This window comes from Diadema antillarum, unplaced genomic scaffold, assembly GCF_040938485.1.
Source record: "Diadema antillarum isolate AM-2024a unplaced genomic scaffold, OU_Dant_1.0 seq00000782_RagTag, whole genome shotgun sequence".
NCBI lineage: Eukaryota > Metazoa > Echinodermata > Echinoidea > Diadematoida > Diadematidae > Diadema > Diadema antillarum.
Genome location: NW_027271670.1, coordinates 556,300 through 571,127, shown reverse-complemented (window position 1 = coordinate 571,127; position 14,828 = coordinate 556,300). Strand labels below are relative to the sequence as shown.

The 14,828-nt window shown below is 38.1% G+C and overlaps 1 protein-coding gene across 1 annotated transcript in view; it reads left to right on the top strand.

The window, feature by feature from the left end:
• LOC139739093 (neogenin-like) overlaps window positions 1–14,828 on the top strand; it is a 170,484-nt gene that overhangs the window by 98,345 nt on the left and 57,311 nt on the right. Inside the window, exons 3-7 of the mRNA XM_071649713.1 lie at window positions 1,002–1,101; window positions 3,748–3,944; window positions 4,819–4,975; window positions 8,840–8,985; window positions 13,677–13,949. Of these exons, the coding sequence (XP_071505814.1) occupies window positions 1,002–1,101; window positions 3,748–3,944; window positions 4,819–4,975; window positions 8,840–8,985; window positions 13,677–13,949 (873 nt within the window). The remainder of the gene's footprint in view (window positions 1–1,001; window positions 1,102–3,747; window positions 3,945–4,818; window positions 4,976–8,839; window positions 8,986–13,676; window positions 13,950–14,828) is intronic.

Sequence of the window (14,828 nt, the reverse complement as noted above, 5' to 3'; positions counted from 1 at the left end):
GTACCAATTCAGAATTCTCATTGTGCTGATAACTCTTTTAAGATTTGGCATTTATTGATGATATCAGTGAAGAACTATTTACGCCTTTGTTTGTTTTTGTTTTTTTATAGAAATGCTAATCCTGTAAATCATCATCATCATCCTCATCATCATCATAATCGTTACGCTAGATCAACCAAATGTATACAAGATGTATTTAAGTGTCATAAATCAAACATTAAAGTGTCATAAATTAAACATTGCATATTCCCCACTTGTGAGAAATTGGTCAACTCATATTTCATAATTTAAAAAAAATTGTCTTCAAATGTTACTCTATGAGAAACAGGTATTGTGCAATCTCCATGAATATTGCCTTGTTTTGTTTTGTTTTTTGTGTTTTTTTTTTTACATGCAGAAATTGTCATATATCAAATTTCTTTTTTTCTTTCAAATGTAATGATTATTATCAAAATGAAACAGCAGTCGAGACTCTTCTTTTTTTTTTTCGCCACCCAAAAGTGTACGTGGGGACTTCTGCTCTTATCTTTTAAAAAAAGATGGATAAAGAGTTTTTCTACGGCCACTTCAGAGAATATTGCTTTTATGTAAAAGATGGCATCTATTCCTAACATTCATATCAACTATATATTTAGAGCCCAGAATATTCTGTTTGTTTTCATGACTGTGTTGGTACCAGGTTTGCAGAAATGTTTTTTGAAGTGCTCTCTTGGAGTTTCCCCAAAAGGCCAATCAATTCATGAATGTTCAGTACTGCCTCTTGGAGGCTAGTGGTTCCTAGATCAAAGAACCCGCTCTCAAAACTGCTGGGGTTAATAGGTCATTGGCACAGAAATTTGAATGGCTACAGCTACTAAGACCTTCTCTTGTAAAAGACCTCTATCTGCCATAATGCTTTTGAGAGCTTTTGATATATATTGATTGGTGATTTTTCATATTAACTTTGTTGAAATTCACAACTCATAGAGACATGCTTTTCATGTGTTTGTTTGTCATTTCAGCTCTGGGGGAAATCACGCCACCATTTGGAGTGACGGTCTACCCCAGCGACACGGCCCGCTTTGAGTGCAATGTAACCGGAACGGCCCCTAAAGTCTTCACGTGAGTGGAATCCTTAATGGACCGACTCCTGACTGCGGTCATCAGCGGGATCCCATACCTTCAGATGCCTTTAGCTCAGTTAATTCAAAGGGAGAAAGAGAGAGAGAGTGAACGGAAAACTACAAATTTGTAAAGAAGTGTCTTCTCGGAGGCCAAGAAAGATGCAGGAAAATGTTTTTCCTACAATCATTGTAGACATCAGTCACATACATATGCAACAGAATGTGTATCTGGAAAAGTGACTTAAGTCACACTTGTATAGTCCCAGCTGAGTGTTTAGTCAACAAAGGAGATGCCAACTGTTACTTTGGTGCAATATCTAGTACTTTTTCCCCGTTTTTTAAAGACCCAAAATACTGCAGGTTTCATGGAAACTACTCTCTTTTTTCCCAAATTGTGCTACTGCACATGTCTATTTCAGAAAGGTAAAAATACAGTTTTTCCACCAAAAATACACTTTTTCCTGCCATCAGAATACTGCAATGACATTGTCAAGATTGACATCCCCTTAACCATTAACTTTCATAGAGTTTGACAGCTATGTGTAGGGTAGCTCCAATATCATGAATTTGATTTGAAAGGCATAATTTATGTTTGACCCGTTGAGGACGAGTCCCAAGTATACTTGGGCAAGGTCTATGGGAAATGCGTGTTGTAGCAAAATCAAACTGTCCTCAATGGGTTAAAATGTCAAATTTCAGTAGTGATGATGAGGAAGGTGTTCTAACCTTAAAGTCAATATAGATTATAAGAAGAAAAAATAGTCTTTGTGGGTTTATTTTCATGAAAATCTGCCTAACACCAAGAGACATTGGTAATCTTCTATCAATAGACATAAAGCAATTCAAGTGCACAGCCCCATTTCAGCTAATTCTTTGCTAGACCTACAATAGCTGGTCTAGGATCCTGGGCATCCAGGAGAAAAGACAGACACATGAATAGAGTAATGTCTTATCTAGTATCACACAGATATCAGCCAACATTCAATGAGTGAAAAATGTGGCGCATATACCAATACACATACATTTGATTTCACCCTTTCATAGCCAAATTAAGCCAAGACTGTCATGTGCAAAAGCAATGGCATTTTGAGACTGGTTTTGAGAGGGCTCAGTTCTGGTCAGATCAAGCCACCTGTGTCCGTTACTCTTGAGCAGTTGTAGCTTAAAGGTCCAGTTTACCTTTGGGAGCAGTTTTTCAAGAAATCACATTTGATGACTATGTGTAGGCCTCTTGTATCACAAAACATCCTACCATATACATTTTGCAATAAAGCCTCAAATATAAGGAGATATCAGTATTTTTCTTAATAAATCATAACTGTAGACGGCTTGGTCTGGAATCATTTTTATTATTACTATTGTTCGCATTTTGTGTATCTAACAATACTTAACATCGATAATACGGATTCAAAGTTTTACAGTGGTTGTTTCTATCCCTAACTCACATTTTAGAACTATTTGAAAGCACTCATGCTGGGTTTTTGTTTTATCTGCAAATGGTAAATTATGCCTTTAAAAGGGATAAACACCAGGTCACCAAAGAAGGATAATCCTTATCTCATTAAAGTCATGCTGGAGAAAGTGTAATAGTATTATGTCTTCCAATTTGTACTACCAGTAATCTCTTCTGTGTTTGCAATTCCCTTGCAATATGGACCAAGGTGCATAATGCATGGAGATATATTTCTTGAGAGTCAAATGCTAGAAAGAAGACCAAAATACACTTGTCTGGACAGCTGCTTTGTATACAGTACACGAGATATACTCTTGACCCGTTGAGGATGGACTGATTTTACTTTAACATGCATTTCCCATAGACACCTGCTCGAGTATTCTCAGGACTCGTCTTCAACGGGTTAAAATTTAGATTTTTACACAAAACTGAATTCCCCTGAAATGATGGCGTGTTCCCGCCAAACAAACGTTGAACAGGGTATCTTGAATTAATACTACTTATTATTGATAATACTACACAGAATTCAGGATCAGGGCATTGTTATTCTTACTCTAACTAATAACTCTATGAAAAGGGAATAAAAGAGTCAGTTTTGGTTAGATGATAACATGTCTTTTTATTTTTCAAATTACTTTCAGGAATTCACACAAAAATTTTATCTGCCTTTGGTTGGTTTTCTTCTAGATTCTGGAGTCACACAGTGAATTGTTCAGTCTTCATTGTAGGCATTTAACAAAACAGATTTAGGCTTTATGTTGAATGGTGGGAAAAGTGTCTTATTCATGATGCAAAATTACAACAGCATTACTCCTGGTTTCTGCACAGCTAAAACTGTGCAGAAATGTCATTTCTAAACTGTGCTTTTCACTGTGCCAGAATGGTAAAAAAGAGGATGAGGGATGGAAAAAAAAAGGTTCAGCTGACTTTCCTCATACTAACAGCACTGTGCTAATGTCTTCATGTGCATTGCACAGAGTCTCCATTGTTTGTTTTTTTCTTTTTCGATATGACTTTTTCTTCTTAACTCACTTTTACAAATACAGGAACTGTTTGATATACTTTGCTCCTATCTTTTTCTTTAAGGCATTAGCAAATGGTCTGAAAGCCTTTCATATAAAGATATTTGCAGAGGTAGGTCAAAATATGTTAATGCAAAATATCTCATTCTTTGCCGACGTTTTCTTTCAGGTGGCAGAAAGACCGGCAGAATATTGACCTCACCGAAGAGCGCTACGCTTCTCGCTACACTCTGCTTCCCAGTGGAGCACTCGAGATTCAGGACGTGAGGGCGACAGACGCGGGGAGCTACCGATGCCGGGTCGAGAGCCCTCTCCTGCCCAACGTGAGACGACGCAGCACGGAAGCCGAACTTGTGGTTAAATCAGGTAGATAGTCCCATGGTTCCCCTTTCCCACTTTTCTGAGTTCCCCACCCTCCATTCTGCAAGATTTATATCCATTTTTCCTGAATGGTACTGGATGTCAGGTGAAAACACACATGACTGCCTTCATCGAACCTGAGCAAATATTGTCTACCTGTGCTGTTACCAGATAATGTGTCCAAGAATTTTGGAGTACACTATAAATGCATGGTGCACATTCCTACATTTTACACGAGTATGTCAGAATTTTTTTCTTTTTTCATCTACATGACTCTGAAAGTGTACCCTATATATGTTCACTGTAATTTTGCATCAAGAATTTCATATGCACAAGTTTTAATATTCAAAGACTTTTCTTGTCATGATAACACAGTCAACTGTCCATGGTATCAAGTCGATCTTTACTTGGTTGCACAATTCTGTAATATTGACAAAGTAACTGTAGAGAAAAATATGCAGGAGATGTACAGATTTTTACCAATTTTAAGGGTAAATATCTCAGCATTTTCCAGCTTAAGTTGAATGATATTTTACACAGTATGTGTGCACCTGAATGCCATCATTGAGCAAGTGCTGAGCGAATGTCATTCACTCGCAAATTTTTTGAAGCACAATCAACACGATCTTCATACTGTATCAAAGTACAAAAGTGAAAACTGGAAATGCATGTCTAATTGGTTTAACCCATTGAGGACGGACTGATTTTGCTACAACACGCATTTCCCATAGACACCTACCCAAGTATACTCAAGACTCGCACTCAATGGGTTAAAGACACTTCTTCAATTTTGCATGTTGCCACCACACCTAGATGAATATTTTTGGTGCTCCTAGCCTAATCTGCGTAATATTTTATTGTGCTCCCTTGCGCCGTCAAGATCCACCTCCAGCCCAGCGTCCAGTGGACCTGTCCTTTTTGGTGGCGCCAGGACCAGACAAGATTGAGGCCCTTCTTGGCGACACTCTGACGCTAGAAGCGGCCACCACAGAACCTGCAACACTGACGTGGTACAAGGGTGACAAGCAGATAGTGCCGTAAGTTGATATTTGTCTGTAGTGAATATGAACATGGTCAATATCATCCAGGTCAATATTCACTAGTCAGTGTATCCCCATCAGTATCTGCCCGTCAGTATGCCAATAGTCAATATTGCCCGGGCAGTATTTCCCAGTCAGTATCAGTCAGTACTTTAGCGGATAGTGCCATAAGTTAATAATTATCTGTAGTGAATGTGAACATGGCCAACATCATCCTGGTCAATATTCACTAGTCAGTGTATCCCCATCATTGTCTGCCAGTCAGTATTCCCCAGTCAATGTTATCCAGACAATATTTCCCAATCAGCATCAGTCAGTACTTTAGCAGATAGTGCCATAAGTGGAGAAATATCTGTTGAGAGTGTGAACAGGGCAAACATTATCCAGGTCAATATTCTCTGACCAGTATATCCCCATTAGTGTCTGGCTGTGAGTCTCCCCCAGTCAGTGTTGCTTAGGCAGTGTTTCCCAGTAAGTATCTCCCAATCACCATCCCCAATCAGTGTCCCCAGTAAATATCCACTAATCAGCATCCCGAGTCGATATTCTGTAGTCAATATACCCTGGTCAATATCCATGTATATCTCTCAAGTAATAATAACTACAACTCATTTTTTCTTCAATTCAGATAGAATTTGTTGAGCTCAGTTTAAGTTGTGTAAGACACATTTTTCCACAGTTGCTGAAAGTATGTTGCAATTGTAACAGCACATTAGTAACTGTTGACTATTCTTGGCAGTGTATCAGTACAGAAGTGTTAATAGCAAAGGGTATCAATCAAATTCAGTGATTTTTCTAAATTGTTTGATTATTCCCCCAACTCCAGGGTAAGAAACACTCATATCAGCATTAAAAACCATTACATCAGGAAGTTGTATTTTTAAAAAAAAAATGTGAAATGGTTTCTTGTTTATACTCCTTCTAGGGTATTGATGACTCTGTGAGTTGCATGATTTTGACAGCTTTTAAACAACTGACTGCCAGAAATGTAGTTTTGAATTACCACTCTGATGATATTGGACATATTTTCATCATATGTAGTTGTTGCCCAGAGATATTTTTTTCCAAAGTGTGTGATGATCACCCCCCCCCCTTCAAATCACTGAGACTTCCTATAACAAGGTCTTGTCTGCAACAAACAAGTTTCTCTTCACTTACTCCACAGTGTGACATTTATGCAAGAATTTATTGACACATTCCCCGCTACCCTCAAGGCCTTTGACAGGAATGCAATCCTCACGATTGCAGTCAGATCTTTGGCTGATGGGGTTTTTCCTGCGCCCTTTAATATCCATCTAAATTGACAAGCTGTTACAGTGTACACGTCTGCTGCGATGGCCAAATATAAGCCCTCATTTTGATGGAACAGCGTGTCTTCTCTACCTCATGCTGATGAAAAATCTGCCCCCAAACATTTGCAATATTTGCTGATTGCATACGCCAAACATTTGTCAATCATTTTCTCGCACGTTGTGTCAGCTCTCCAACCCTCAAATGAAGAAAACAAACATCCATCTTTTTTTGTATTCGAAGTGTATGTGTGCATATATTATATACTTTTTTTTCACAGCTGGGGTACCTCTTCAAGTACACCAAGGTTTCCTAGGAGAGAATTTGATTGTGTATTGGGATAAAACAATCAAGGAAAAGGTGAATAGTGCTATTTGCTCTGTGTCCGGGGGTGTTGGGACATGCCTACGGTGTGGCAACAAGTTGCGACCACTTTTAGATTTCTATTACCAGGACGGGGGACAGAGTGAATGTGGGAGGAATAAGATGAATTTGCGTGCATATACAAGTATGTATGTGTGAAAGAAAGAAATGTATGTATTCGTCTGTGATGTACATGTGTGTTTATTCCCGTGATTGCAATACACTAATACACTCGAGGATGATTTTAACCCGTTCATACTGAATTCTGAAATGCCCATAGATTTAATATGCAGAGCACCAGGTTCCTGTACGGAATGGGTTAAGTGGGAAGAATGCGACAGGATGAAAGACAGTTGGCAATAATTTGGATACAACAAATATTTCATGGATGAATGCTAATTCTTTTTGGTGAGCATGATGAAGCTGACAGGGTGATGATGATGTTGACGATAATAATGATGAAAAAGTTAAGAAAAGAGAGTGAAATTTCCAAAAAATTATGTGGGAAAGTCATAAATAATAATATTACTGACTTGTGCCCATCCATAAACCCCAAGCTTACTGCAAAAGTGGATATTTTCGCGTGACTAATTTTTCGCGCTCGGCTGGGTAAGATGAGTTTCGCACGTTTTAATTCCGCAGAATCAAGACATCAATTACTGGAACACATGGCAAGCAAAAATATTCCCGTGCTTTTATTTTCGCGCTAGTCTCTGGTTGCACGAAATGTGGGAAAAATTTCAACGCTGCAAAAATTTCCACTTTTACAGTATGTTTGATTGTTTCCAGTTGAATAAACACATAGTGTTTTGTGTTTCGTTATCACAGTTTAAAGCTAATGAGACATTGCTGAATATTATTATTAAACACAGTCTTGGATTTTAAAATCCTGAGATTAGAATGACATGGAAGTTTTAAGAAATTCATCCTTGTTGATAATGAATGAACCTTTGAGAAAGGGTTTCATATTATCCAACCAGTCTGCCCAAAACTGTAAATAAGTTGATAAGGCAAACGCTCAAAGAAAATTGAAGAATCTGTGGGAAAGAGAGATTCATCATAATCATGGAAATGTATGTACATACAAAGAAATTAAACCAAAATAGAATGGTTTTTTTCCAGACCCACATTTACCATCTGTAGCTGAATATTCAGTGGGAAACATGATGGATAGGGGACTTTAAAAAGCTGATACAAGAAGTGGATGGACACTTTAAAAAATAGATAAATAAAAATGGTGGCCTGGTCATGAATCATCACACTGTGCGGTTCATTCAACCCACCGCAGACAGACGGCAATGCTCAAAAGCACATCATCATCTGGGTTTATGGGGATCAGGATTTATGAATTAAAGACAAAGTTAATGATATGATATATGGAAGTCTCAATGGTTCCATTAAAACTCAGCATATTTTGGGATGAGGGGGGTCTTTTTTTTTGCGGGGCTTTCAAAATGCATTAGCTGGCTTCTAATGAAAGCTTCTATCCTCTCACAGAGTCAAGATAAAAGCATTTTTGGAAGAGACATGCTGTGCTGGCATGCTCCACAAATAATCAATTAGTGAATCAATTCTCATCATATGTGATGTATGACAAATATTTGATGGGAAAGGTTCCCTCGTGTGTGTGTGTGTGTGTGTGTGAAATAGTCGAAAATGTTGTCCTCTGTTCTGATGTATTATGAAGATATTGGTGAAGTTAAAGATGATTGTTGATGATTACTACTGTGATGATTTTGATTATCATTCTTGTGATCATGATTTTCAACATTATTGTCAGTATATATGTCATTATGAATGTTATCATCAACATTATGATCATTGCCATCTTTTTTGTTTATCTCATTGTCATTTTTTATCATTTTTGTCATCATTTTGAATATTTATTTGCTAACTTATTATCTATTTATTCATTCATTCATTCATCTCTTTCATTCATTCATTCATTCATATATTTAGTTGTTGTTTTTTTTAACCCAGTGTAGCCTGATCAGTGCTTTATACACTGTTCTTCTTAGGAGTCCTGCAACATGGTAACAAGGTAGCAATTAATTCAAAGTGCACAAAATAATGAAACATTATTGTTGTCATCATTCTTATAGTTTTGGGTATATTACTTTGAATTCAGAGTGGCCTTACAACATCTCACTATAAGGAAAAATACTCTAATCACATTTTATGTTTTTTACAACTTGTGTTTCCCTCCAGGCAAAGCCCACACTATAAGCTGCTCGGCCAGGGGAGTCTCCAGATCACGAGGCTGGGGGAGATCGACACCGGCATCTACAAGGTGGTGGCCACATCCACCTCAGATAATAGTCGTGTTGAGAAGGGAGTCCGTGTCGATGTACAAGGTGAGAAGACTGATTGAGTACCATGTATGCTGAATATTTCACGAGGTTTTTATTTTCGTGAATTTTGTGAGTCAGGTGCTATTCGTAAATTTAAAAACACACGAAATTATTACCTCTCATCTAAACATCAATGTAACGTGCAAGTGTATATTTCTGTATTTATTACTGTACTCCACAATTGCAAATTTAGCCAATTGCAAAATTGTCAGGAAGTCCTGATTTGCAAAATATTAAACTCGCTAAATATATGTGTGTATATCATCAGGGGCTCCCAAATGTTCCTGACAATTAGTTATCAAAATTTCCTCGCGTTAAAAAACTCACACAAAATATTTAAATGCAATCTCAGAAGTTTTTGCTCGGCATAAGTTCTCCCCTTGGCTGCTACTCATTAGAAGTATATCTCACTACATGGTAGTCTACTGAGGAGAAAATAAATGTAGATTGTGGAGTCATATTTCTTTCTTTTTTTCATTAATACTACAGCCAGGGTACTTATTAAAATAGGAATATATCCATTACCCTGTTGTGACATATGAACCATGGCACTCAGATCTGTATTCAACTTTGTTACAGAAAACAAATTTTCAAACATGCAGAACTGCAATGCAAGTCATTACAATCCGTTGAACACACTTCAGTACACCCTTTAAAAAAAGAGAAAGTAATAGAAAATGTGCATCTGGAAAGAAATTCGCAAGAGTAAGTCAAGTAAGGAGTGTGTAATCATATGTTACTGTGTGCTAGAAGGTCCCTTATACCTGTTGCATGCAACAGCCAAATATGCATGTATTGTTATTCCAAAATTTCAATTACAGTGCAAAGTATGGATTTTTTTCATAAAGCCGTGCAATGAGACCTGAAAAGAGAAACATGCACACAAAGAAGAAAAATAACCCCCTGTAGACATAATGGATTGTGCACTGCTAATCCAATTGAATGTGATGCTGTCAAATCTTCAATCTGTGACATTTAATGAAACTTGCGAGAAAACAGGGCCTCCGAACGACAGAGCAGGCTTCAGGCAGACATAAGATCAAAGTTAGGTGCGTCAGGAGGAAAAACAGCTGAAGGTTTCTCATTCTCTTTTTCCATCTCTCTCATTTTCTTTTTCTTTTTCTTTTTTTGTCTCAAATATCCTTATTTTGAGCACTGCAGCAAAGTGAAAGCCACAGTTTAATTTTGAGGTTCTCTGCCGTGTAGCTGTGCATAATTCACGGGAAATGGAGACGTAATTCTGCACCTCGAATGACACATTTTTTTCCCCCGCATGCTGCCCGGATAGCTGAGCTCAATTTCAAACAATTTGCAACTCCCGTGTAGCAGTTTAAAGTGGCCCTTGTCAATAAACTCGCCGCATCAAGTCGGCTGTCCCGCTGCAGAGCTCTGGCCTGTAAATATCTCTTGTCACACGATGTCTTTCCTCGTGTTCACAAGAAAGTCCGCTGAAGGAGCGGCAATGGCAAAACTGGGCTAGACAAACACAAATTTCTTTACCGCAAAAAGTGAAACATGGTAGAGGGTGATCAGCAGCCTGCTGTGATCTTCTGTTGTAGCTCCAGTTGCTCCATGTACACTGTGTAAGCATAATATCTGGCTGTTTGTCTACTTGCTCTTCATCGGATTTTGAAAGAATTATTCTGCACTGCATCCTATCATGGTACAAGTGTAACTTGTTGAATGCAGTCATAAGAAACAAATTTTCTATTTGTGAATATGCCACTGTAAATCTCAGTGTACATACAGTGGGATATAACTCTGTCAAATGCAAGCTTAGACATGTATGGAAGTATTATTACAGGTATGGGGGGGGGGTAGGGGGGAAGGGGCGGGCAGATTTTGTTAAATGTTTTATTAATTTGTTGGTATAGTTTCAGGAGGATAGCTGTGTCAGTGGCTAAAAACACTTTTTGTCAGAGGCCCTACACCTACATAAGATTACAAGAAACACATGTAGATACATGTATGAAAAAATAAGGAATGACATATAGGCCTGGTGCAGCTACATCAATCCACATGTGTATTTGGGTTTCATTCCCTTTAAGTATTGCAAAAACATTAGATATATGTTATAACTTCATTTATACCATAATGTTTCACTGACAAGTAATGAGCATAGATTTAATAAAAAGACAAAAAGAAATGTGATTTGTTACGTTTGGTTCAGGAGATTCCAAAGTTAAGGTATTGATCTGGTTGTTGTGTACATCCCATCCACGAACGCATGTTGAGTAATTCCTAAGAGTACTGTGTACGCCAAATATTTCATGAGGTTTTTATTCCGCGAATTTTGCGAGTCAGGTGCTATTCGCAAAACTAAAGACACACGAAAATATTGACTCTGATCCCGATGTGGATATGACGCACGCATGTACATTTCTCCGTTAAGTTCAAGACTCCACGATCGCGAATATAACCACTCGTGGAATCGTCAAGAATTCCAGATTCACAAAGATTTAGACTCGCAAAATATATGGCATATACAGTAGATCAAATCTTGGGTGTCTCTCTATCAAGTTGTGGAAATAGAAGGGAAGACAAACTCCCAGCATGGTATATAATTTGTATACGTAAACTCGGCAGGAAGAAGTCGCTGCAATGATTCTCTTCCAACCCCTTGTTTTTCGTGTCAAATCAAGGAGATGTTTTGAGGAGGCTCTGGGGGCTTCTGAGGACAAGAAAGAGACTGGATACGAGTTTGAATTGCATTCCAAATCAAATTAGATGGCATTCGCCAGGTCTCACATATTATACTCGTATGCCTATTCGAGCCCCTTGGGTGTCATGACTTGGTTGGACAACCATTCAAAGGTGCATGGCCGCATTAAAAGGCATAAAATGTGCCTATGTCAACAATTATTGTTGTGTCCAAGCAATTTGTTTTGATGACACATATCAGAATCTTTGCTAGGGTTTGGGTTTTGGTGCTGCAGCTCAGCAGTGTGTTCAAAATTTGTCAACTATAAGCATACATGTATGCATATTAAAATACACATGTGTGCTCATTGATTAACTTGAGACCAAGAAGGCTGCATGTCTTTCTCTAAACAAACAAATCAAAGTTTTTTACTACCTTCTGTTAGTTCTACAAGTGTCTTGCTGGCCACAATGATCTCCTTTGAAACCTTTTGATATAGTTTATACATTTTATATAAGTTTATAAAATGATATATGTTGTGCTTATCAGTACATGTTCTTTTTCTTTCTTGCTGTTTGTTATATAGTTTGTAATTATCTTGATATTGATGACCAATCTATTGCACAAAATTGTATAAAAGCTGAATTTCCAGTCTCCAGAAAGAGACAATGAATACAATTCGAGCAATTCCCTTGTTAGGATTAAGAAAACATGATGCTTGTATGCTGGGGGACCCACCAAGGGCCCATGATAGACCCACCACAATCTGTTATTGAGATTTTTCACGTTATAATTCTTTATTTTCATGAGTGGAAGCGATATATAAGAGGAACTTGGATTTCTTTCACACCCATATTTTTTTTTTCTTTTGTCTGACACCTGGTTTTCATACGCAACCAATATTCTTGACATTTCTTGAAATGTACTTACGTCCAAATTAATCACTTTGTGATAACATCATCTTCTGTGTGGTTTTAGAAAATCATGGAAGCAGTACAAACTCAGCCGTAAGCGCTTTGCCAGAAATCGGCGTAGCAGGTGTGATGTTGATTAATGTGGCATACAGAGATTTTAAAGGGAAATTAAACTCAAATATGAACATGTGGATTGAGTGAATGCAGCAATATTATTAGAACGCATAAAGAGAATTTGAGGAAAATTTGACAAGGTGTTCAAAGTTATGAATTTTTGAAGTTTCTCCGCAGCCTTCGCTGGATGAGAAGACTTCTCCTACAGTTTGTGATGTCACACATGAAGAAGGATATACTTGTATCGAGAATATAAAGAAAATTCAACATATTTTCTCTTTTTATAGCACAATGAAAGAGCACATGACTTATCTCTTTCAGAAAGCAGGGAGGATAATATTACCCTTGACACATGTCACTATTCTCACAAGTTGAGGGAATGCGTACCTCATCATTCGTGATTGTTCATTTATGCTGGTGTCACACTATCCAGAAATTGACACAAGATACCCAAAAATGGATATGGAATTTTCAGTATCCCACAAGTTGGCCCTAAACTTGGTAAACAGCCTATGCTTGCAGAAGGTCACATTGATTGCACTCAATCCACACACGAAGGCTATACACTTGTACGAAGATGTAAATTTTTATCAAGAAGTCTACCAAAAGGACACACAATGGCTGTGATACGTTACGTCATATTGAAAGTACGACAGCCTTATGAAGGGCAAAATTGATTCATGAAGTTAACACAAAAATGTACATTTGCAAGGTCTTTGGGCAATCTTTTGCCATGCCAAAGACATTGCCACTACTCACAAAGTTGCTCCCCTGTGCCTGAAGAACTCCAAATCATGGTCACATGATAGCATTAGGTTCCTTCATGAATTGCCTGATTTTAATACGACCAGAATCAAATATGAATATTTCCTTTATTGCATGTCCATCTTTACTCAATTTCAGGAGAGTTTGAAGCCTGCATTAGACAATATTATATTCTTATCTGACAGTAGAATGTGCATACTGATATTTACGTATGAACCCTGTGTCTGTTTTGTCTCTTTTCTTTTTTTGTCTCAATGTAGTACCACCATACTTCATAGAGAGGCCCCAGAGTAATTACGTTCGTAGAGGAAAATCGTTCACCTTCAGATGTAACGTGTACGGCATCCCGACCTCTCCCATCGTCTGGAAGCGGGGCGGGGCAGTGATCCTCAACGCCGACGAGTACGTGATCGGCATCAGAAACCTCACGATCAAGGATACGGTGATAGCGGACTCGGGCATGTATCAGTGTACGGCCAGCAATCCTTGGGGCAACATCCAGTCCACGGCCCAACTCATTGTCGTACCGGATGGTAAGCACTTTAAAGCCTCTGTCTCTACAATCCTCTACAGTTTCGATGACACGGGACGTATATGTCTTGTTGTTCTTACTTGGTTGTTGATATTTTACAGATGACTGGTTTATCTGTAGAGTTCAAAATATAGAAAACAAAAACTATGAGACATTAAAACTCATAGACTATATACCACCATTTCCCAAAAGACTCCATTGCTATAAGAGAACGCAGTATATGACTACTTCTTGTTGTTTATGACGCCATTCCTCTCAGATACATATATTATCGGCTTTAGTAGACAGAATGCTAGGATTAAGCAATCCATATGGCACGCTCTTCTTTCTCAGCTTAGTATGAAGATGTTGAACAAAATCAATAGACCTGCATTCAAAGATGTTGTTGTGTTCTTTAAATATTCCGTTACCATCCCGTTTAGTTCAGACCTTTCGTATGTTACTACCCTCTCCCCCACAAATTTCCTTAAGTGGGCTTTCGGGAGTCAGGAATTTGAAAATGCAGGGGAAATTCAAAAAGAAAAAAGAAATTGCCACTGTCGTGCATAAATTACATGCTGTTTCCATGGCAACGAAGCAAGAGCCGCCCTAGGAGGCAATGACTTCTCGTAATGAATAAGACGGGCCAGTGAGTACTTGTGTGTGGTGAGTTTGTGTCAGGTGCATGTGTTTGTGTGTGTGTGTGTGTGAGTTTAAAGTACAGAGAAGAGGTTTGATGCATATTCCTCTATGGATAACAGAGCATCAAAGAATGCCAAAGAATAGGTAGGTCCTTGCTATTGGAAGATCCTTGTGTATTGTGTGCGTCTCTTTTCATCTGGAGAAGGATCCACTATACGCAACATGTTGCCATGACAACCATTCAATGTCACCAAGCATT